General features: G+C 45.8%; 2 protein-coding genes across 7 annotated transcripts in view; one reads left to right on the forward strand and one right to left on the reverse strand.

Annotated features, from left to right (window-relative positions):
* FAM178B (family with sequence similarity 178 member B) overlaps positions 1-6,581 on the reverse strand; it is a 105,912-nt gene extending 99,331 nt beyond the window's left edge. For 3 of the 6 annotated variants that reach the window (XM_027622978.1, XM_027622973.1, XM_027622975.1), the window contains exon 1: positions 6,479-6,510. The gene's annotated coding sequence lies outside the window, so the exon portion shown is untranslated. Of the gene's footprint in view, positions 1-6,478 lie in introns of all 6 variants that reach the window. The other 3 variants (XM_027622976.1, XM_027622977.1, XM_027622974.1) reach the window with 3 other exon arrangements.
* Positions 6,582-15,455: 8,874 nt separating this feature from the next.
* On the forward strand, positions 15,456-17,278 carry LOC113937506 (cytochrome c oxidase subunit 5B, mitochondrial). Its single transcript, XM_027621857.1, has 4 exons — positions 15,456-15,613; positions 16,159-16,232; positions 16,405-16,504; positions 17,080-17,278. The coding sequence occupies exons 1-4, from the start codon at positions 15,511-15,513 to the stop codon at positions 17,190-17,192; spliced, it is 390 nt and encodes a 129-aa protein (XP_027477658.1). The 5' UTR covers positions 15,456-15,510; the 3' UTR covers positions 17,193-17,278.
* Positions 17,279-22,402: the final 5,124 nt, after the last annotated feature.

Here is a 22,402-nt window from a genome sequence, read left to right on the forward strand (position 1 = left end):
TTGTGGGTTATGGCTTCAATGCATTAATTTGGGGGAAGACACAATTCAATCCATATTGACATGCAATATGCCAAAAGCAGCACTACACTAAATGTAAATCAAGTTAATCAACTTTAAAGCAAATGTGCATACAGAAAAGTGTACCAGGGTAAGAATGCAGCTAGATGAATTTTCACAAAGTGAACACCCCTAGGTAACCATTACCAAAATAAAAAAGATGACAACTACCAGCAGCCCAGAGTCCTCTCCATGCTCCCTTCCAGCCAGCCCTCCCACCCTCCGTCCCCCAAACAAAACTAAACACCACAGATTTGTTTTGCCTGTTTTATGAATAATGCATAAGTGGAATCACACACTATGGATTTTTTTTTTGTCTCGCTTTTGTCCACTGTTACGTTTGTGTGTGTTCATCTTCATTGCTGTATGGTACTCTGTTGCATGAATATAGGCTTAACTCTTCTGTTGGAAGACATCTTCACTGTTTCTAGTTTTTGACAATTATGAATGCTTCTACAAACATTGGTATACTTGCCTTTTGTACACACACCCAATCACACACATTTCTGATGGGAGTGTACCTAGGTGTCAAACTGATGGGTCACAGGGATAGGTATGTTCATTTATGGTAGATAAGGTCAAATAGTTTCGAAGTGGTAGCATGAACTTACCCTCCGTATGCCATTTGCCAGTTCTCCTCATCCTACCCTTGCCAATACCTGAGACCGTCAGTCTTTCAAACATTTACCATTCTAGTAGGTATGTACTGGTTTCTCATTGGATTTTTTTTTTTTAAAGATTTATTTATTTATTTGACAGAGACAAAGCGAGAGAAGGAACAGAAGCAGGGGGAGTGGGAGAGGGAGAAGCAGGCTTTCCGCTGAGCTGGGAGCCTGATGCGGGGCCCGATCCTAGGACCCTGGGATCATGACCTGAGCTGAAGGCAGACGCTTAACGACTGAGCCACCCAGGTGCCCCTCATTGCATTTTTTATTATAAATTTTCATTTTCCTGATTCTAATGGGATTGGACACTTTCTTCATATTGTGTTGTCCACCTGGGTATCTTCTTTTATAAAGTACCTGCTGCCCAATTTCTACTGAGTTGTCCTTAACATTTCTTGATCTGTGGGCATTCTTATATATGCTCAAGATGAACCCTGTCAGTTTTGTGTGTTGTAAATATTTTCTCTCACTGTATGGCTTAGTCTTTTTACTCTCTTAATGGTGTGTCTTTATAAAGAAAAAAGTCTTAAGTTCAATGTAGTCTAATTTATCAACATTTTCTTCTATGATTAGTGTGTTCTGTGTCCTGTTTAAGAAATCTTCCCCATCCCAAAGTCATGAACATATTCTCATGTCAACTTTTAGAATTTTTTTAAAAGATTTTTATTTATTTATTTATCAGAGAGAGAGAGCACAAGCAGGGGGAGCAGTAGAGGGAGAGGGAGAAGCAGGCTCCTCACTGAGCAAGGAGCCCGATGTGGGACTCGATCCCAGGACCCTGGGATCATGACCTGTGCCGAAGGCAGACGCTTAACGACTGAGCCACCCAGGCATCCCAAGTTTTAGAATTTTTATTATTTTACAATTCACATTTGGATCTATAGCTCTCACAAGACACATTTTAATTTTTATTGATGTGTAACTTAGAGAAAGTGCACAAATCTTAACTATTCAGCTTGATGAATTTATACACATGTATACAAATGTACATATAGTTGACTTTTAAACAACATGGGCATGGGGCACCTGGGTGGCTCAGTCATTAAGCCTCTGCCTTCAACTCAGGTCATGATCCCAGGGTTCTGGGATCGAGCCCCGCATTGGTCTCCCTGCTCCATGGGAAGCCTGCTTCTCCCTCTCCCTCTCCCCCTGCTTGTGTTCCCTCTCTCACTGTCTCTCTCTCTCTAATAAATATTAAAAAAAAAAACAACAGAAAAAACATGGGCTTGAATTACGTGGGTCCACTTGGATGTGGATTTTTTCTATAAATACAGTACAGTACTATAAATTTTCTCTTCCTTGTGATTTTCTTAATCACATTTTTTTTCTAGCTTACTTCATTGTAAGAAAACAGTATGTGATACAGATAACATACAAAATATATATTAATCAATTGTCTATGTCAATAGTAAGGCTTCCAGTCAACAAAAGGCTATTAGTAGCGAAGTTTTTAGGGAGTCAAAAGTTAAATGCAGATTTTCGACTGTGCAGGGAGTTGATGACTGAACCCTCATGTTGTTTAAGGGTCAACTTGTGTGTGTGGGGGTGTGTGTGTGTGTGTGTGTGTGTACTACCTAGATCAAGATACTGAACATCTCTCACACCCTAGAGGGATCTCTCATACCTTTTTCAGTCAATAACCCCCAAAGGTAACAATACTGTGCCTGTAACACCATCAATTATTTGGCCTGTTTTTGAACTTTATATGCATGAAAGCATATATTTGGTGCTCTTTTGTGTCTGATTATAATTTGCTCAACATTATGCATATGAGATTCATCCACATTGCTGCATGTTGCAGCTCTTCATTCATTTTCATTACTGTAGAGTATTCCATCATATGACTACATCACAACTTATTTATCTACTCTCCTTCTGATGGACATGTGGATTGTTTCTTATTTCAGGGTATTATGAATAAAGTTCCTATGAATATTCTTGTACACGTCTTTTGAAGGATATAAATACTCATTTCTTTTGGCTGTCTACCAGGATACACAAAATTTTGATGTTACCATACTACAAAAACCATTTAGATTTGTCAAGCTCTCCCTGTCAAGTACATATAACATATTTTAATTGTTCCCACATCCACAATTCTTATTAGAAAAAAAGTGAAAACCTTTTCTACTTCTTTGAAATAATTTCAGACATACCCCAAATTGCAAAAACAACACAAAAAAAGTCCATATGTTCTGTATCAAAATTCCCCCATGTCAACATTTCACTATATTTGGTTTATCATTAATTATCCCGTGTGCATGTCAGAGTGTGTGTGTGTATGTGTGTGGTCTTGACACTGTTGAAGAGTATAAGCCTGTTACTTTGTAGACTCTATACATTTGGGTTTATGTGGCATTTCCTCACAATTAGATTCAGGTTATGTGTTTGGAGCAAGAATACACAGATGTGATGCTGTGTTCTCAGTACATCATATCAGAAGGCACATGATGGTGATTTGTCTCTACTGCTGTTAATTTTAATCACTTGGTTAAGGCAGTTTCTGCCAGGTTTCTCCACTGTAATACCACTGTTTTTCCCTTTGTTATTAATCAGTGTCTTACAGGAAGATGCTTTGAGATTATGTAAATATCCTGTTTCTCGTCCTACTTTCATTTCCTAGTTTTACCATCCATTGATGATTCTTTTTAAAAATTTTAATTCCAGGATAGTTAACATACAGTGTTATTCTGTTCATGATTCTTGCCTGAAATAATTTTTATGGAAGTGATGAAAACTAGTTTGTTTTTAATACATTCAAATTTTTCAAAAAATCTTATAGCGATAATCAGGATTTCTCACAAATCCAACTGAAAGCCAGAGGATCACCAGACATTTATCCGTAAAAATACCCCCAAAGTCACCTTGAAAGATTAAAAAAAAATAAAACTGGCAAACTGGTGGTGGTGGCATTCTCAAGCAAAGTGCAGCCACCCCCTGGGAGCCTGGGAGTCAGCCAAAGAAGACAGAAAAGGAATTCTCCTACAAGTCTCCACTTCTGTGCAAACCACCCCCAGACCATCTTGGTGCAGGCTGAGAAAAGATGTTTTGCATGCTCAAAGCATCTCATTCTAGAAGGAGCACCTAGAATGGGGAGCAGGGGTCAAGTCCTGCAGATCCTGAGGGCCCCTGGGGTTCAGCCTGTGTCTTCTCTGGAGAAAAAGCAGAAGGTGAACTTTGCCCTTTTGTTTCCAGGAGATTCTCACTCACCTTTCTAGCTTTCTGGAGGCTGGGACCTGCTCACCTGCTTAAGCAGCAGACCCAGCACAATCAATCCATAGAGATCCTAATACCCTGTGGGTTAACTAGTGAGGCTCCTGGAAGCAAAGTCACCAAGTGAGTCGACAAATAAGCAGGTTCCAATTTATAAGTGGACGGAGTCCCAAAAGCTCATCCTTCGAGCCAAGGGTGAGAAATGTGGTCTCTGCAGGTTAGCTCACAAAACCAATAACTCACAGGGCAGTTGCACAGATGATTGAGGACTGAGAAGGAAACCTTCACCTAGAACATGATCCCTGCAAGATGAAGACTTTGACTGAAGCACCAGAAAGACAACTTGCCTCAACTTGTCCAGCACAGTTTTACTCAGCAAGACCCAAGTTAGCACGTCTGATACATCAGGCATCTTGCTGAGCACTGGGGAACCAAGGATGGGTAAGATATAGCCTCTGCCCTTGAGAGCTTACAGCAATGGGAGGCTTCTGCCAGGGGCCGACTCAGGGTCACCAAGACTCCAGTGGATGGTGGAGCATGGGCCCCACAGTTCCAACAGCTGTATTCAGACTGGCTGGTCATGAGCAGTCTCAAGGGTGAGGGCTGCCTGCCCAGTGGGCGGCTAAGCCTGGCTGTGGCAAAGCACATTTCACTCAAAGGTATCCATCTACCAGTGGTTATATGGTGGTCCAATTTTACCAGGAAGGGAGACACATCCACCAGCTACTTCTCTCTCCAACCCACAGAGTAATACATTTTTCATATTTGTATCTGTTGTTCTTGTTTTTATCAACCCCCTCTGTCATGTTCCTTGAAAACATTAGCATTTTCAAAGAAGAAATGAACGACAGTAGAAGGGTACATTCTGATAAAAGGGCATCTTTTCTGCCTGAGTCCCCAACTCTGAAACCTGCAATTGCTGGACCAAGGCCACAGCTGGCTATAATACTTCATCAGAGCTGGGATGCCACAATTTTAAGAGCATCATGACTTTTTTTTCCAAAGATTTTATTTTTAAGTCATCTCTACACCCAATGTGGGGTTCGAACTTACAACCCTGAGATCAAGAGCTGCATCCTTTAATGACTGAGCCAGCCAGCTGCCCCAAGCATCATGACTTTCTATGCCACCAAGGAAGACAAAAAGCTGCCAAGTGAACAATGACACAAAGGAAGACAACACAGCCCAACTTCAATAGCTGTTAACATGTCAACACAGATGCACCCAGGAATCAATAAAAAATGATCATTCTGGTTAATCTGACATGTTCCAAGCGCTGTGCGCTAGGTGTTGAGACAGGAACACAGGAGGAAACAGAGGGCCATCCCAGTCAAATGGGGGAAACACACTCAACATCTAAACTTCACTTCTCCTTCTGTCCTCTCCCTCCCAAGCCCCCAACACCAACCAGCCAGGACCTATTCCTCCTCCATCGCACTCATACCCTTTCCAGGCTAAGATGTGAAGCCATCTGGTCTCACCATGCTCCCTCCTCTCCCATCCAGCCCAGGGACTGCAACTCCATCTGCCCATCTCATCCCACTGCAAACCCCCAAATCCTGCAAACCCAAGCCCAAAGCCTGGAACGTTCAGCCTCCCTCTGCAACCCTCCCACTCTCCATCACTGCCCCACGTCGTGATTTCAACACGTTGCCCCACTTTTTGTTCTTTTGCTTTCCTCCCTACAAGAAAAATAAAATAACCTGTCTTAAAGTGTAGCCATGAGGTCAGATAATTATGGAATCCAAAATGCTTTGAGCCTTGATGTAAAAAAAAAAAAAGATCCAAGATTAACTGAGACTATGACAACAGCCCTGTTTTTATGAATATTGCTTTTTTCAAGATGCCTTACTCCTAACACCATGCTTTATGTCCATCCTTTTAAACAAATATTTAATAGCTAAGGAATTTTAGTGAGGGCAGAGGCTCTGGTTAGCGAGGCCTCAGCTCGCAATCTAAAAGATGAAATGAGTTTTATCCACAAAGAAAAGTCAAACAGTCTCCACTATTATAAACTGCACATCCATCAAACTAGGCATGGGCTGGGAACAGAGATCCTTTCTGGAAAGAAAATAGCAGCTACCCTTTGTGACCTAGGGAAACACTGGAAAAACACACACACACACACACAAAACCACCAAATCAACCAAAATGTAAACCAATTCTCAAGTTAGTTTGAAGACAGTTCCGTCCCAACAAAGCGAACGATGCTTTGGAGACACTTCCACCCAGGAGAGGAGGGCCAGCCCTGGGTCCAGCAAGGCGCCCGGGTCGGAGTAACACGCAAGCACACGTGTTGAACCGGCAAATCCACGAGAGCGCAACAAGGAGTTGGGCGGCTGTGCCAGATCTGACCTTGGGACAGTCTACAGTCCTAGCTGGGCGGGCAGGGCAGGGCTAAGAGGGCCGGGAGGCTGTGGAAGCCCGGGCACAGGCCTGGAGGAGGGGGCCGGCTAGGCGGGGAAAGGAAGCAGGTGCGGGCTTCCGAGACGGTGGGGCTGGAACGACGGAAGACCCGGCTGGGGCGGGGAGCGGGTTCCTACCTTCAGGGCCGCCAGGGCCTTCCCGTGTCTCCAACGTTGCAACCAGCAGGTTGCACCTAGGCAGGTAACAGCCGTTCCAGCGTCTGCGAGCGCGCGCCGCCGGCGTCCCCCAGCCCCCGCCACGTGCACCCCCACGTGCACGCCATGCGCAGCGCCGGAAGCCCACGGGTGGGCGGTGCTCCCTGCCACAGAGGCCCTCGGGCCACGCCCAGCACCGGCTCACCTCCCTGAGCTTTTGTTCTGCGCCCTGCGCTTAACGTGCAGTAAAGTCGCCGGATCCTTACCTGGGGACCAGGGCTTCCAGACTGATGAGGACAGGGAGGCCCAGAGGGAAAGGGCCACTTGCTAAGGCACACCGACAGAAGGGGGTGACGCCAAGATTTGAACCCTGGCCCACGGAGGCCTCTCCAACATCAGACCACTTGGGATCTTTGCCAAGTAAAGACACTGACCGTGTTGTGTGTTGAGAGCGCGCTGCTTATAACCACTGTCCGTGATTGTTATTCACCGCGTTTTGCTTGAGAACAGATGTGTTTGTCCTAGGCATGTGTAGCTGAGTGTGAGTGTGTGCGGCTGTGTGCGCGCTTTGGAGGATGTTGGCCCTGGCAGATTCACACTCGACAAACTGGTCGAGCCCCCACCCTTGCCTGCCCCCGAGCTAGGCCATTTACACACATTATTTCTCGTCATCCTCAGCCCGTCCCGTCATCAATTAAAACTCATATCCTACTCATCTGGGGCACTGATTTTTAATTAGGCATCATGAATAGCTAATTAATCGTCCTCCTGTGTGGTATTCCAGGCAGGAGGGCGGTAGAGCTGTGCTGAGCTGGCCAAAGCTACCGCGGGCACTCTGGCTAAGCCTATTTACCCTGAGGGAGCCCCTCTTCCGGGGCCAGGACGTGAGAGAGAGAAGGCAGAGGCCTTGGTGTGTTGGAAGGCCTTCCTAGCAACACTGCTTCTTGACCTTTACTTCCTTTGATCAGCTCCGCTAGGAGTTTGGGCTCATTTATTCATCTGACTTCCATTTGTTAAAAGGGATATTGAAGAGGTTGAAAGGATCCCATCTGAACTCCTTCCTGTTCTTTGGAGAATGCTTGCCATTTTAATTTTTATTTTTAAATTTTTTTTTACTCCTGCCATTTTAAATGTTTTAAACGGTAGATTCATTTTAATGAGTGTCATTTAAAAGTTTAATATGAAGAAACCGAGTGAGTCAGCCCCCGGCAAAGTTGAAAATATTAACCTATACAAGAATAATTCTTTTTCTTTTTTAAGATTTTATTTATTTATTTGAGAAAGAGAGAGGGATGGAAGAAGAGGGGAGAGCATAGAGAGAGAGTCAGAGGGAGAACAGACTCCCCAATGAGCAGAGAGCCCGCTGTGGGGATCCATCCCAAGACCCTGAGATCCCAGGGCCCTGAGATTGTGACCTGAGCCTAAGGCAGACACTTAACCGACTGAGCCACCCAGGCGCCTGCAGAAGAATAATCCTTTTTCAGGATACAAATGCTTCCACCAACATTAGCTTGTTTCATCTTCACTGTGAGCTGGAGGGCACTTTGACTACTCTCATTTTCCAGGGAAGAAATTGAGGCTTGAAGGCCACCTGCCTGGCCTAGGGCCATACACTGGGGTATGAGAGCCCACATTTAAGCCCAGGGCTCTCATTGCTACTGGCATGTCTTTCCCCACGTCTCCCAGAGTTTTGCTCTCATTTTAGTACCTGTTGTTCTCACTTCTTTGTGTTGAGGCCCTGGGTCCTTGAGGCCCTCCACATTCCTCCACATTTCAATAACCAGAGGACTTTGGAAGGAGAGTAAAGGAGGTTTGGCCAACAGGGCTGCCTCAGGTGGCTCAGGGACTCCAATAGAGGCCCTCCTCTGGGCCTGGTCATGCCAACTGAGGACCTGCTCCAGGCTCCTCCTCCTCCTAGGATCTCTTGTTCCTTCAACCCCTGCTCTGCAGAACCACATGCTATGGGGTGACTTGATCTCTTAGCCTGGTTAAAAAGCTGTGTTCCCAAGAGTCCTTTGAATAGTGACCCTAGAGCTGGGATTGACCCAGGGGAGAGTGGCTTTAGGCAAGTTGGCCTGGCTCCTTCCCAGGACCCTGACTTCCATCGGCCAGCCTGGAGGGACACTTTCAATTATTTTATTCATTTATTCTCCTTCATGTAATTATCTTTTATTGATCATCTAGCAAGTGCTACATGCACTATATACATTGTAATTCAATCATTTTTAATGACCCTACAAAAGTGAAATTGGAGGTTCAGAGAGGTTAAGTTGCCCAAGTTATAGAGCTGCTAGTTGCAAGACCATCTGAACCCATGTTTCTCTGACCCCGCAGTGTATACCTTTTCTTCCATACTCCACTGTTTGATTTCAAGAGGTATTGGAGAAAAGATTAAAAAAAAAAAAGTCAAAACCACAAAGAGAAGGAAGAGCCACATTTTGGCCAGAAGGGCTAATGTGATTATGTGAATGAATATTAAGCCTGTCTCTGAGCTTCTTGGAAGCAAGAAATAAAAGTGTGTTGGGGGGGATGGGCACAAAGCTCTACATGCTTCTCTATATAATACAGAGTCTCTATGGTAGAAGGAAATAAAAGTTTTTCCTTATCTTCAATTACAAAAGTAACTTTTCATGTAGGATCTTATACAAGGACATTATGAAACAAAATTAAGAAAAATTTCAATAACCAGGTACAGCAAAAGACAGATAAACAGTTGTCCTGGGTAATGCATCCATCCATTCAGTAGTCATTCAACAAACACTGAGCAGCTATCACGCATTGGCTGCCTAGATGCAAAACACACACAAAAAGGTAATTACGCTGTGTAATCAATCCCCTAATGGAAGCAGGCCCAGTACTCTAGCAGCACACACAAGTGGGATAACAACCCCATGGGTAGAAGTCTGATGACCTCACAGGCAAGATAACATTTGCCCACAGCCTTGGAGTTGGAGTTGGAATACCAACTCATTTCCAAAAGAAGGAGAAGCATTCAAGGAAAAGGGAAGAGAATGTGCGAAGGCATGAATGTAAATGGTGTGTTTGAAGACTGGATTGTCAGTGATCAGTGGGGAAGGACAGAACTCGTAGGTGACAGCCAGGCTGAGGGGAACCTTGAGGGCCATACAAAGGGTTTTCTTGGCAGGATAGCTGATTGAGTACTGAAGGAACAGAGAGAGGTGGAGATGGGGGTAGGCAGTTTAGCTGGGGAGGGCGGGCTCGGAGTGGAACGAGGGCTCTGGTAAGGCCTGAATGACAGAAATGTCCCTGGAGATCAACGTCCAGTGGAGGAAGAAGAGCCAAGAGACTGAAAGGCAAAGTAGAGGAAGCTTAGTTTGAGTGAAGGCAAGGACAAGGCAGCTAACAACAGGAAGATGTCTAAAAGAATGAGGTTATAAACAGAGTCTGGGGGTTGACAAATGGGGGGCCAAGGGTGAACTTAGCAACAGAATTTCAGGGCACAGTGGGGTCAAACAGTAGGTTGGGTGACATCGTAAGTGGTCACTGAAGAGGTAGACAGACACAGGGAGGGAGCCGTTCTTCCAGAAGTCTGGAAGTGGATGGAAGAGGCACTGACCTGAGGAAAGACTTGGGTCTCAGCATCCTTGAAGCCAAGGGAAGGGGCCTGATGCAGGGAGAGGGTGAAGAGCCCAGCAGGTGAAGGGGCAGCCTTGGGGAGGAGAGACCCCGTTCCTCCAAGACCAGGGGGAAGCGGATGAAGGGAACGGAGGAGGAGGGTGAAGAAGAGGAGGGAAGGGAGGCTGACTCTCAGTGAAATACAAGATGGGCAGGGCTGGGGCTCAAGGACAGTGAAGGAAAGAACCACCAAGCTCCCAACATGGAGGGTTCAGCCAAGAGTGACAGTCACAAGCCTCTCGTGGTGTACGATTTTCTCTGGCAGTGCTTGCCAACTTGGAAGAAGGGACCCAGAAAACAGATGGTTGGGCATATTTAGCATTGGGTACCATGGACAATGGAGCAAGGACCCGGGAATGACAGTGTAGTTGAACCATTGAGCAGGACATCATCCCAGGCAGAGACCCATGCTGATCACTCTCTGTGTGCCCCTCTGGATCCCCCTCCACCCCTGCTCTTCGCCTGGTGGGCTGTCATCCATGGGCGGCATCAAGGGGCTCCCTTGCCCTCTGGTTGCCAGTTAGGGTCACTTTGCTCCTCACCTCCACCCTACCCTCTCTGCCAAGGCTCTAGCAGCTCCTCCTGCTGCTCAGCACTCCCCAGGTGCAAATACCATCAGGCCCAGGGTGGCTGTCCCTGGTTCTCAAGATCGCTGGGGGCTGCCTAAAACCTGCCACCCCTCTGCAAACAGCCCTTTACTCATTTCTTCTGTGGCAGTCATTGGGGCCTGACTGACCCAGGAAGAACAGATCCCATGGGCCTGCCCAGCAGGATGGTGATGGAGGGAGATGGAGGGAAGAGGGGAAAGGAAGAGATGGCATGGTGGGGGAGAGGAAGATGAGGATTTCCCAGGTGGAGCCTATGTTCCTCTCTGGAAGAATAAAGGGGGCTCCACGGAATGGGGCAGAGGGTTATGGGATGAGAGAAGGGTTCTGGGAAAGGAAGGGTGGCAATTCACATTTGAGCCTGGACGGCCCCACTGGTTGACCACAACCAGTGCTTTTGTTTCTTACAAAAAAACACCCATCCCCCCCACACCCCCCCCACACGCATGCACACACACACACACACACACACACTTAAAGAATAATCCTCCTTTGATCCCTCTGAGCCCCAGCGACCGCCAGGCCTCATGCTGACTGCAGTTCCAGGTGACCCATTTCGGATTTGTGGCATCTGCACAAAAACGTTTCATTTGTTCTGACCTGGCTTTGCTGCCAGAAGAGTCCTAGCTCCCAGCAGGCTGCAGGAGGTTCAGCCACTTTATCACACCTTCCTCAGGCCTCCCTAGGTGGCCCTTGAGGTCTGGGCTGTCCCTGGCTGAAGCAGGATCCCAGCAGGCCTGCACACAGCAACTGTCTCCCCCTTACCCCACTTGTTATAATTAAAAATTGGCCCTACACATGCCTTTGTAAGTGGTCAGGGTCTCTGTGGCCCAGCTAGAGCAACAGAAATGCAGATTAAGTCCCTTTTATGACCCCATTCTTTCAGGCTTGTGAGAACTCTGCCCAAACCAAGAACAAGTCCTCACCCCTTCCACTTTGTTGTGATCGATTCGAAGAAGCAGCAGCCACGTTTTACTCCCTTTGAATAGGGACCAACCTTGGCCCATGGAAAGGACTCAATACAACCTCCTTAACATTCAGAGTCTCTGCAAGTCAATTAAGATAAAGGACCTCCTCTAATAAGAATATGAATAGCCAATTAAAAAATGTTTTCTTCATTTCTGGATAGGTAATACATTTTATGGTAATATATATTTTTGTAATTGATATTCACTTATATATCTGTATATTTTAAGAAACATCCCTTAGGGGGCACCTGGGTGGTCAGTCGGTTAAGTGTCTGCCTTCGGCTCAGGTCATGATCCCAGGGTCCTGGGATCGAGCCCCACGTCGGGCTCCCAGCTGAGCAGGGAGCCTGCTTCTCCCTCTGCCCCTTCCCCCTACTCATGCTCTTGCTTGCTCTCTCTCTCAAATGAATAAATAAAAAATCTTTAAAAAAAAGAAACATCCCTTATACATGCATTTGTTTGAATATGTCTATATGAGCATGGAGCAGTGATTCTCAATCAGGGTGATTTTGCCCTCCAGGGGACACATGGCAATGGCTGAAGACACTTTTGGTTGTCACCACTGGGGAATGCTAATGGCAGAAATGCTAAAAATCCTACAATGCACACAGGACTGCACCCTACCCTGGAAAGAATTATCCAATCCAAAATATCAATAGTGTTGAAGTTGAGAAACCCTGGCATAGAGAAAGAAAAAAAAAAAGGAAAAACACAAACCATTAATATTGAACCTTTTCCTTACTCATCATATGTTTGACTTATTACAATCTGTTATTTTGACCACTAAAAATTATCCTATAAAAGTAAAAATATAATACTCAGTGAACGTTTCTTATTTTGGCAAAGACAATGATGGAGCCAGAGTAGGGGAGACTTTCCCAAGGAGACATTAGGGGGCAGGGGTGTGAGCAGAGGGTGGTGGGAGCTGGAGGCAGCAGGGCGTGGGTGGGGATGCTTAAAGACTGGTCCAACATAGGAGCTCACCTGCAAAGTCTGAAGAATCCCAGGTCTTTTGTGAGCTGAATAAGGACTTGCAAAAATGTCCTATGATTAGGCATAAATACCTTATTTCCATTTTATAGACTGGAGTGAACCAGTCTTGTGGTCAGGCAGCAAGGAATCATAACTCATCACAACTGCATTTCTCACTGGCCTGCTGAGAGTTGGGTTAGGTGCTTCTCGGCAAAGAGGGGTCAATGAAGATGGAAAAACTCTGGCTTAAACCACAGGTGAATTAAACAGGATTCTTTGCTGCAGGCCTAATCAGAGCCTTTAATGTGCTAGAATGTGCATCTCCAAGAGGGAATTCAGTAAATGCAGGACTTCCCAAGTCCTTTTTACTGACATCTCCTGAGACTAGAATTCTGGGAAATACTGATCTAGTCTAATCAATTTTACTGATGAGGAAATGGGTGGCCAAAAGAAAAGTAACTGGCCAGGCTAACTGGTGTGGTTCCATCCCAGGACACCTGTATTTCAGACCAATGCTTTTTCCCTAGCATTAAACATTTAACCACAGGTACAAATCAACTCTAGATTCTTGGGGAACGTTCCTAAGATTTATGGAATTTTTTTTTTTCCCAATTTAATTTGGAGCGGTTGCACTGGAGGTTAAAAGAGAAGGGAGTAACACTGGAAGCCATTCAAGGCAAAACCCACCTTTCAAGAGGATCAAGAGATTCTTTGCCTCAGAAGAGGGACCATTTCTTGCTTGGTGGAGGGGGCACCCATGAAGACCAAATGTGCTCCTGTGAAGGAATGCTCCACCAGGTCCTTTTGAAAATATAACCTGCATGGAAACACCTGGGACTTCAACCCTCCCCAGAATACCTCAAATTGACCTCACTGGGCCAGGAGAAGTCCTAGAAAACTTATTCTATATAATCTCTCCAAGAAGTAAAGTGAATAAAATTTACTTGCTCCTGTTACATGCCGGGCCTCTAGAAGGCACTTGAGGATTCAAAGATGAATAGAGCATAATTCTTGCTCTGAAGGGAATCTCCATCTGGTAGGGAAACATATTCCATGGAGTCAGACTGAGATAGGGCTATACTGACAATGTAAACAAAGTCCTAGCAGCTGATGAGGGGCAGTGTTTACAGTTTTGAACGCCCACCCTTCTAAGAAGCTTGCACACCTCAGCCTGCGGGCAATGGGAGCTATGGAAGATGTTTTCAGTTTTAACCAAAGAACTCTGGCCCAGGTACCTTTGGTGACTCCATTTCCCATTATCAACTTCCCTTCTTGTTCCCCTATTTTGTTTGGGGCAAATTATGCTCAGAGACTGAGACTGTCTTTACTAATGATTTATTTAATACAGGTTCATTGAGGGAATTAAAATTTATAATATTTCACAAGCCAATAGCATAAGGATGTCTCTTTATAAGCTAATAAAGAAATAACATACTTCAAACCAGCGACAGGTTAATTACGCTATTGTTCCAGGCAAAGGGGAGATGAAAGTCCAAATTTAGTTGAGGTATACCTTTCCACACTGGGTAGGGTCAATCCTTCCAACTAAAAGCTGGATAAAGCTTCCAGCTTAGGTTCCTCACTCCTGGAGCACCAGTGTTGGCAGGAAGGTGTGCTGCTTCGAAGAGATCACTAAACGGATTGTGCCACTGCCTAGGAGTGCCAAGGCTGGGACAGATGCCCCTTCTCTAAGACTGCTGCAGGGTTTAACACCACAGCTGACCAAAAGTAGCCTCGCTAGGGCAGGAGAAAGTGTCTCAAGATCTTCAGAGAACTATTTAGATCAAGAAAGAGTAGCCTTGAACACTCTCGAGGTGTCGGTCAAACCTCTTAGTTTTTAATATTTAAAAGTCTGTTACATGATGGACCCACTGCTGTTACAATGGTGTCAAGGACATAATAGTCCTCTCCACGCCAGGGGCGAGAGTTCATTAAATCCTAATACCCAACTTTTGAAACAAGTTCAAACCACAAACAACTTTGTCCAAAACAAGCTTTCAAAACATGGATTTGAAATCATAACAAGTCAGGACACAACAGCGTCCCTTAACTTGTTTCTTGGTTAATAACCTCCGGGTGTAGCCCACCCCCTCACTCCACATCACCAAAGGTCTTGGTCCTGGGAGGGGCCCTAAATCTGGCCCAATCCTCCTTCCCCTCCCTGGTCCCACCTCAAGCCTGGACCTCATCACCCACAACGACTTCATCACCTCAGCGCCACTGTAACAGGAAACTGATGCTAGGACTGCGGGTAGGTCCTGCTCAAGTTCTTACAGACTGGGCCAATGCAACAAGTTCGCGGTGCCTCACACTGCCCGGCGAACCCGCGTAACAGTTAACACAGTGGCCTTCAGGAGCCCGCTCCTACATGTAAGTCATATGGGGGAAAAAGAATAAAATAAATTTAAATCATCTGGGGGTCCAGCAAGTCTCTTGACAGACTCGGGCTTAACAAGTTCCATCAGGATGCCTCCTAGCAGGAAAGACGCACAGGAACTCCACTGTGGTCGCCTCATTCTATGGAGGAGGCCAGGAGTCCCAAGGGCGCAAAACGAGCTGCCCTCGCGTTAGTAAAGGGCAAAGCCCCAGAAGCCTACGTTTCATACCGAGAGGGCCCCAGTGCCTCTGGGACCGAGCAGCGGAGGATGGCAGCGAGAATCAGGCACGCGCTGACTCTCCCGGCCTCCTGCCAGAGTCACGTGACTGGGGCGGGCTCGAGGCCCGGAGGAAGCGGAAGTCCGACACCCGGTTGGGGGGGGGTAAGCCCTCCCCCGGAAATCACGCCTCTTTCCGGAGCCTGCTCCCGGAAGTGCTGCTGTTTGTAGCGGGCGTGATGGCTTCAAGGTTACTTCGCGGAGTTGGAGCGCTGGCCGCGCAGGCCCTTAGGCCCCGCGGTCCCAATGGAGTCGCCGCGGTGCGCACCATGGCATCTGGAGGTACTCGGCCCGCTCGGCGCGTCAGGGGCCGGCGCCGTTGCCCTCCCGGGGTAGTGCCAGGGCAGCGAAGCGGGGCGGGCCGTTCAGCTCCTCGGGGCCCCAGTGACTGCTCCGGGTCCCTGAGTGCCTCAGGCTCGGCGGGCGTCTCCCTGTTATTCCTGGCCGCTTGTGCTGCCGCCCACCGAACTGACCCCCGCTGCGGAAGAATCCTAAACTGAGGTGCCGGGTGACCTTGGGGGACAGGGGTTGCAAGCGGGATGCGGAGAGGCCAAGCTGCGCTTCAGACCCGCGCTCACATCAAGTTGGATGAACCCCACTAGGACTCTGACTTACTTTTAGAAAAAATGTGTAGAAATATTGGTCTCCGTGGTTGAAGGAAGAAAAGATTACTCTGTGCTGCCACTTTGGAGATCGTGACAGTGGTTCTTAGGAGAGTGTGTTTGAGTAGCCCTTAGGAGCTTGTAAACTATATGTAAACATTCGTGTATATGCATTTTTCGTCTTGATAATTCAGACAACATCATAATTCACGTTTTTTCCTTTAGGTGGTGTTCCTACTGATGATGACCAGGCGACTGGGCTGGAGAGGGAGGTCATGATAGCTGCACGGAAAGGACTGGTGAGAAACTCCTTTCTGTGCCTTCTCTGGAGTTCATGGTCTTGGATGATGGAATCAGGACGGTCTCCTCTCTGGTAGCATTTGAGATAGGGAACCTGACTTGTGTGGGAACAGTACCACTAGCCTTTGGAGGGTAGGGATCATTTGGCATAATGGCTTAATTCTTTTTCAGGACCCATACAATATGCTAGCCCCAAAGGCAGCTGCAGGCACCAAGGAAGACCCTAATTTAGTCCCATCTATCACCAACAAACGAATAGTGGGCTGCATCTGTAAGTACCTCACCACTATGTTTTTGTCCATTTGTTTAATATATTCTATACAGGATGTCAGTAAGATGTTTCAGATCTTTTGTGTGTATGGGGTGTGTGTGTGTGTAAAGGGGATATATGTGTAAATGAGTTATTCTAAGGGTCCCCTGGCCCTTTCAAACTTCATTAACCTTCATTAATTAAGTAGGTTGTCCTTACTGTAAAGAGGCATAGAACATCAGTAATACCAGCTCACTGGGGATGCAGCATGAAGGAGTATTCATCCAGAAGATATTTATTGTACTTCCTCTTTGCCAGATACCATTTTAGGCACTAGGGCTATATATCAGAATGGACTATGCTTTGGGATTCTACATAGACAGAGGAACTGCTAGAACCTAATAGTGACTCTGATGTGAGCCCATAAGTAAACTCAGGGCCTCATTTCTTCATCTGAAAAGTGGGGAAGGAGAGAGCTTGAATTGATCTCTTTTAAGATGTCAGCCATAACTGTGTCTTAGAGGTGTCTGAGGAGGTTAATATTGGAAGTCTCCACTTCTAGGTTGGATGGCCTTCAACCACCTTTTCCCTTTCAGGTGAAGAGGACAATAGTACCGTCATCTGGTTCTGGCTGCACAAAGGCGAGGCCCAGCGATGCCCTAGCTGTGGAACCCATTACAAGCTGGTGCCTCACCAGCTGGCCCACTGAGCCTTTGCACTAACTTACTCAAAATGTGCTGTGAAGTTTCTTCTTTCCAATAAAGACTAGCCATTGTGTTGGCTCCTTCTCCCATAGTTGGCTGGTCTTATTTCTATCCTTTGTTTTTTGGGAGGCATGGATTCTTACATTGGGAATAGCTATCTGTTAATATTATTTTGCCATCCACGTGCTTGTGTATGCTGAGATTGACAATCCCATAATATAATGATTGGGACCATCTGCTATGGGGAAAGCATGGGCTATGGTGTCAGGCCGACTGCACTTGTAATATTGGCTCCATCATTTAGCTTTGTCACTGGGAGCATGCCCTCTGAGGGTAGGTTACATTTTCAAAAAAACCAAACCTTGTGAGGTGTTAGAAGTAATAAATACAAAGAGCCTGGCAGATGGCTCACAGTATTGTTATAAAATAGGGTGACCTGGTGACCAGAATCTTGGGGGCTTTGAAGACTTGAGGTTCAAGGTATGGTTCATGGGGATACCATCAGCAAAATCCAGAATATGAGACAATTCCAGAAACCAATGACCAGTTTCTTCAAATAAATTGCTGTGAGGAGGGGCACCTGGCTGGCTCAGTTGGTAGAGCATGCTACTCTTGAACTCAGGGTCATGAGTTCAAGTTCCACAGTGGGTGTGGAGCCTACTTTATTATTTTTTTTAATATTTTATTTATTTATTTGACAGAGCGCGAGTAGGAACACAAGCAGGGGGAGTGGGAGAGGGAGAAGCAGGCTTCCCGCTGAGCAGGGAGCCCGGGGCTTGATCCCAGGACCCTGGGATCGTGACCTGAGCCGAAGGCAGACACTTAATGACTGAGCCACCCAGGCGCCCCTGGAGCCTACTTTAAAAAAAATAGTTTAAAAATTGCAATGAGGAAAAAAAGAGTAGGGAGAACCTATCAAGTGAAATGGATGTGAGGGAGAGAACAAGAGCAAAGCGTGGACCTTGTTTGGATCTTTATTTGAAGAAATGCATCTGTAAAGAAAACAAATTGAATAATTTGCACTTTGGGTATTTGACATTTAGGGATTTATTAAATTTTAGATGTTAATGGAATTAACTTATGCGTTAGAGATTCTTGGTGAGGTCCTTAGGGGTGAAGTATGTCTGGGATTAGCTTTAAAACAGTGGGAAGAAAAGGAAGAGGAGTTTGGGGTAGGAATGAGCCATTGTAGCCAGGTAGAAGAATGGTCATTGTTCTACTCTTGTGTATGTTTGAACTTTATCATAATAAAAAAAATAAGAGTTGAAAGAAATTTTAAAAAGTCCATTTCGGCTACTTTATATTTGTGACATCCTGGACAATTAAGTTCTCAAAAGCTGTTTGTAAAATGGAACTGGTCGGTACCTTTCTGTTTCTGTTGGGATTAGCCACACAGGTGGCTTTAGTTACTTTCTCCACAAAATTGGTTCAGACTAGGTCTTTTTTTTTTTTTTTTAAAGATTTTATTTATTCGTGAGAGACAGAGAGAGAAGCAGAGAGAGAAGCAAGCTTCCTGCTGAGCAGGGAGCCCAATGTGGGACTCGATCCCAGGAGCCTGGGATCATGACCTGAGCCGAAGGCAGACACTCAACCATCTGAGCCACCCAGGCGCCCCAGACTAGGTCTTTGAGCTGAGCTGATGATGGGGAGCTTTAGGGAGAAAAGCCCTTTCCCCCAGTGTTGCCTTACTTCCTCTTCAAGGTATAGTCAGAGCTGCTGTTTCTATTCTTTGCTGTCATTATCTTTGGTTTTCAGGAAATGCTAGAGCATTTGTCTGCCATTCAAGTCCATTCCCTTTAGGAAGGGGAATACCTAGCCATCTATTAAATCTACCCATACCACTCCCACCTCAAATGCTGTTCTAAACAAGAGTTTACTCCGTACCGCCACTCAGCCCTTCTGTCTGGCCTACCTCCTGCATTCCCCCTTCCTTTTTCACTGTCTTCCTTTCCACCCTTCTTAGGGTGAGCTTTTGACTCCCCATGTCATTAATTGGATTTGTCTTCTCCCTTCCTCAATTTCAAGACCCTCTGCTGTTTAAAACTGTACTCAAGGCGCCTGGGTGGCTCAGTCGTTGAGCATCTGCCTTCAGCTCAGGTCATGATCCCGGGGTCCTGGAATCAAGTCCTACGTCTGGCTCCCTGCTCAGCGGGAAGCCTGCTTCTCCCTCTCCCACTCCCCCTGCTTGTGTTCCCTCTCTCCCTGTGTCTCTCCCTGTCAAATAAATAAAATCTTTAAATAAATAAATAAATAAAACTGTACCCAATTCTCAGGGCGCTTAGCTGGCTCAGTCGGTGGAACATGTGACTTGATCTCAGGGTTGTAAGTTTGAGCCCCAGGTTGGATGTTGAGATTGCTTAAAAAAAAAACATATTCTCCCCTAAAGAAAGAAAAATCCCCAGTACCTGTCCAGACTGTGGTAGGCAGGATAATGGCCCCCCAAAGATGTCCATATCCTAGTCCCAGAATCTGTGAATACATTAGGTAATGTAGTAAAAAGTTATTAAGGTTGCAAATCAACTGACCTTAAAATAGGGAGATTATCCTGGATTATCCAGGTGGGCTCAATAATTCGAGGGCAGCAGAAGAAGAGAGTTGAAGGGAGATGTGACTGTGGGAGAATGGTCAGAGAGATGCAGCATTGTTGTTTTGAAGATGGAAGAAGGAGGCTAGAATCGAAGGAATACCAGGCAAGGAATGCAGCCTATAGACTCGAGGGAAGAAGATAAGCCTCACTCTGACGGTATTAAACAATCTGCAAGTACAGAATAAAGAACTTGTTTCCTGGAACGATTTGAGTGTGAGCTGCTGATCTGATGCCCCATCGCACTTCAGTGTATGTTTTTTACAAAGACATTCTTTTATATACCTATAATATGACCATCAAAAATCAGGAAGTTACAATTTACACAGTTCTGCCATTTAATCCTCAGACCCTATTCAAGGGTTGCTAAGTGTGCCTATAATATCCTTTATAGAGCCAGTTCAGAATCCTATGTTGCCTTTAGTTGTCATGTCCCTTTAGTCGTCTCCCCTCTGGAACAGTTCCTCAGTCTTTCCAGGCTTCTGAAAATTACACCAACTCGGGTTGGTCTGATGTTCCCCCAGGACTGGGTTCAGCATTATGTGTCTTGGGCACGAGCACTGCAAAGGTGACATTGCACTCTTCCTGCTAGGTGTGTGATGTCGCCTTGTCCCACTGCTGATAGGATTTACTTTGGTCACCTGGTTAAACTAATGTCTGCCAGACTTCACTGTGCAGTTGCTCCTTAATAAGTATCTTATGTGGGCAACACTTTGAAATGTCACTTGCTCCTCACCAAGACTTTGATTTATATCAGAATGGACTCATGCTTTATTATATTCAGTGGATTATAATTCGTAACTATTATTTAGCTTCTGATGTTTAATTTGTTCCAAATTTGGCTGGTAGGAGCTTCTTCAAGTTGGCACCTGTGGCCTTTTGACATGTCCCTACCATTCTTTGAGCACTTTTTTAATTTTCTGGCACAAAATGTTCTAGGTTCACCCTTCCAGGCTGTTTATAAACTCATGAGGTAGGTACTCTTATTATCACCCCCATTTTAGAGATGGGGAATCCTAGGAACAGCTCAGGATTATGCAGCTAGCTAGTTGTGGTGCCAGGATTGTGAATGCAGAACACAGCTTGAGCCTGAGCTGTCCCCGCCCCCCACCCTTTTGAGGTAATTTTAGATTTGCGGAGACTGCACAGAGTTCCTGTTTACCCTCCGCCCAGTCTCCCTTAATGTTAACAGCACAATGACTGCAACCAGGAAATTCACACTCACACGGTCCTATTCACTGATTTGCCAGCTTTCCCATTAAGGTCCTCGCCAGTCCCAGACCTCACATTGCACTTTGCTGTCATGCCTTAGTCTTCTCCAATCTGTGACAGTTGCTGTTTTTACCTTCATAACCTGTCACTTTTGAGTAAGAGAACTTGTCTATTAATTTGTAGGATGCCCTGAGTTTGGGTTTGCTTGTTTGTTCCTGGCCAGACTGAGGTGATGGGAATAGCACAGGTGACTGCACCCTTAGTGCAGCACCTCAAGAGACAGTGACTAATGACTGGGGAGGCACACTTTGATCATTGGCTTAAGGTGCTATCCACTAGGTTTCTCCACCATAAAGTTACTATTTTTCCTTTTTGTAGTTACTAGTTATCTTGTGGGGAAATACTCTGAAGCAATGCAAATGTCCTTGCTTTTGCTCACTAATGTTTGCATCCATTTTTGTCTACAATTAGTACTGTGGTGTTTGCCTGCCTATGGTGATTTCCATTTTCCATTATTCCTTCTACAGGAATTGAACTACTGTAAGGAACTGTCCCTCCTTCCCCTATGTTTACATCTATTCGGTTTATTTATATCAGAGTGGACTCATTAGTATTTTATTCTGTGGCTTGTCATCCACCACAGATTTGATCACTGGGTGCTCCTTCAAGTTGGTTTCTGTGTCCTTAAGACAACAAGCCCCCTCCTTTTTGGGGCACTTCCTTACTCTATGGTACCACAAGATAGTCCAGGCTCATTTTATACTTTCTCTCCTCTAGATCTGGAATTCCTCCAGATCTGATTCCTTCTACTGAAGAGTGGTATTTAGAAGCACTGTATGTGCCTGTTACTGGGGTGTCACTCTGTCTAGGTCCTCTAAGCAGACACAGCTGGGAAATACGCACGTATATTCTAACCCCAGCATTCACACACTGCAGCCTATTTATTTCAGCACCTATCTGTATGTGTATTAAAAACCATGAGTCCATACCTCCAATCCCAATCCAATACCACAAAGTTCATTCTTGCTTTACCACCTTTTTGTCTGTAGCTTTTCTCCAACAGTGGGAAACCTGGCATGACCAGAGATCTGTAACCATACTGTCCCTACTGGAAGAGGGAGTGGGGAGGATGCTGCATTGTGCTTAGCCTTAGAGGATGGGGTTTTGACAGACATGAGGGAAAGTCATTCCCGGCAGAGAGTAGAAGCTGGCGGGCAAAGCATGATGATGTGTGGACCTACAACAGGAAAGGAACAGATCCCAGTGGGCCTGAATTTAATGCAGCATGTAGTTCATGAAGGGGATTTCACCTGCGGCACATCAATTCAGTTTTTTTCTGCCAGGCAGTGGAGAACTGCCTGACATTTTGGATTAGGAAGTGGCAGAACCAAGGCTATGTGGGCTTGAGATCCAAGAGCA

Source organism: Zalophus californianus, chromosome 8 (genome assembly GCF_009762305.2).
Source record: "Zalophus californianus isolate mZalCal1 chromosome 8, mZalCal1.pri.v2, whole genome shotgun sequence".
NCBI lineage: Eukaryota > Metazoa > Chordata > Mammalia > Carnivora > Otariidae > Zalophus > Zalophus californianus.

Coding starts and splice junctions, on each gene's coding strand:
- LOC113937506 (XM_027621857.1), top strand. CDS start 15,511: ATGGCTTCAAGGTTACTTCGCGGAGTTGGAGCGCTGGCCGCGCAGGCC. Junction 16,233..16,404: donor TAGCTGCACGGAAAGGACTG/GTGAGAAACTCC, acceptor ATTCTTTTTCAG/GACCCATACAATATGCTAGC. Junction 16,505..17,079: donor ACGAATAGTGGGCTGCATCT/GTAAGTACCTCA, acceptor TTTCCCTTTCAG/GTGAAGAGGACAATAGTACC.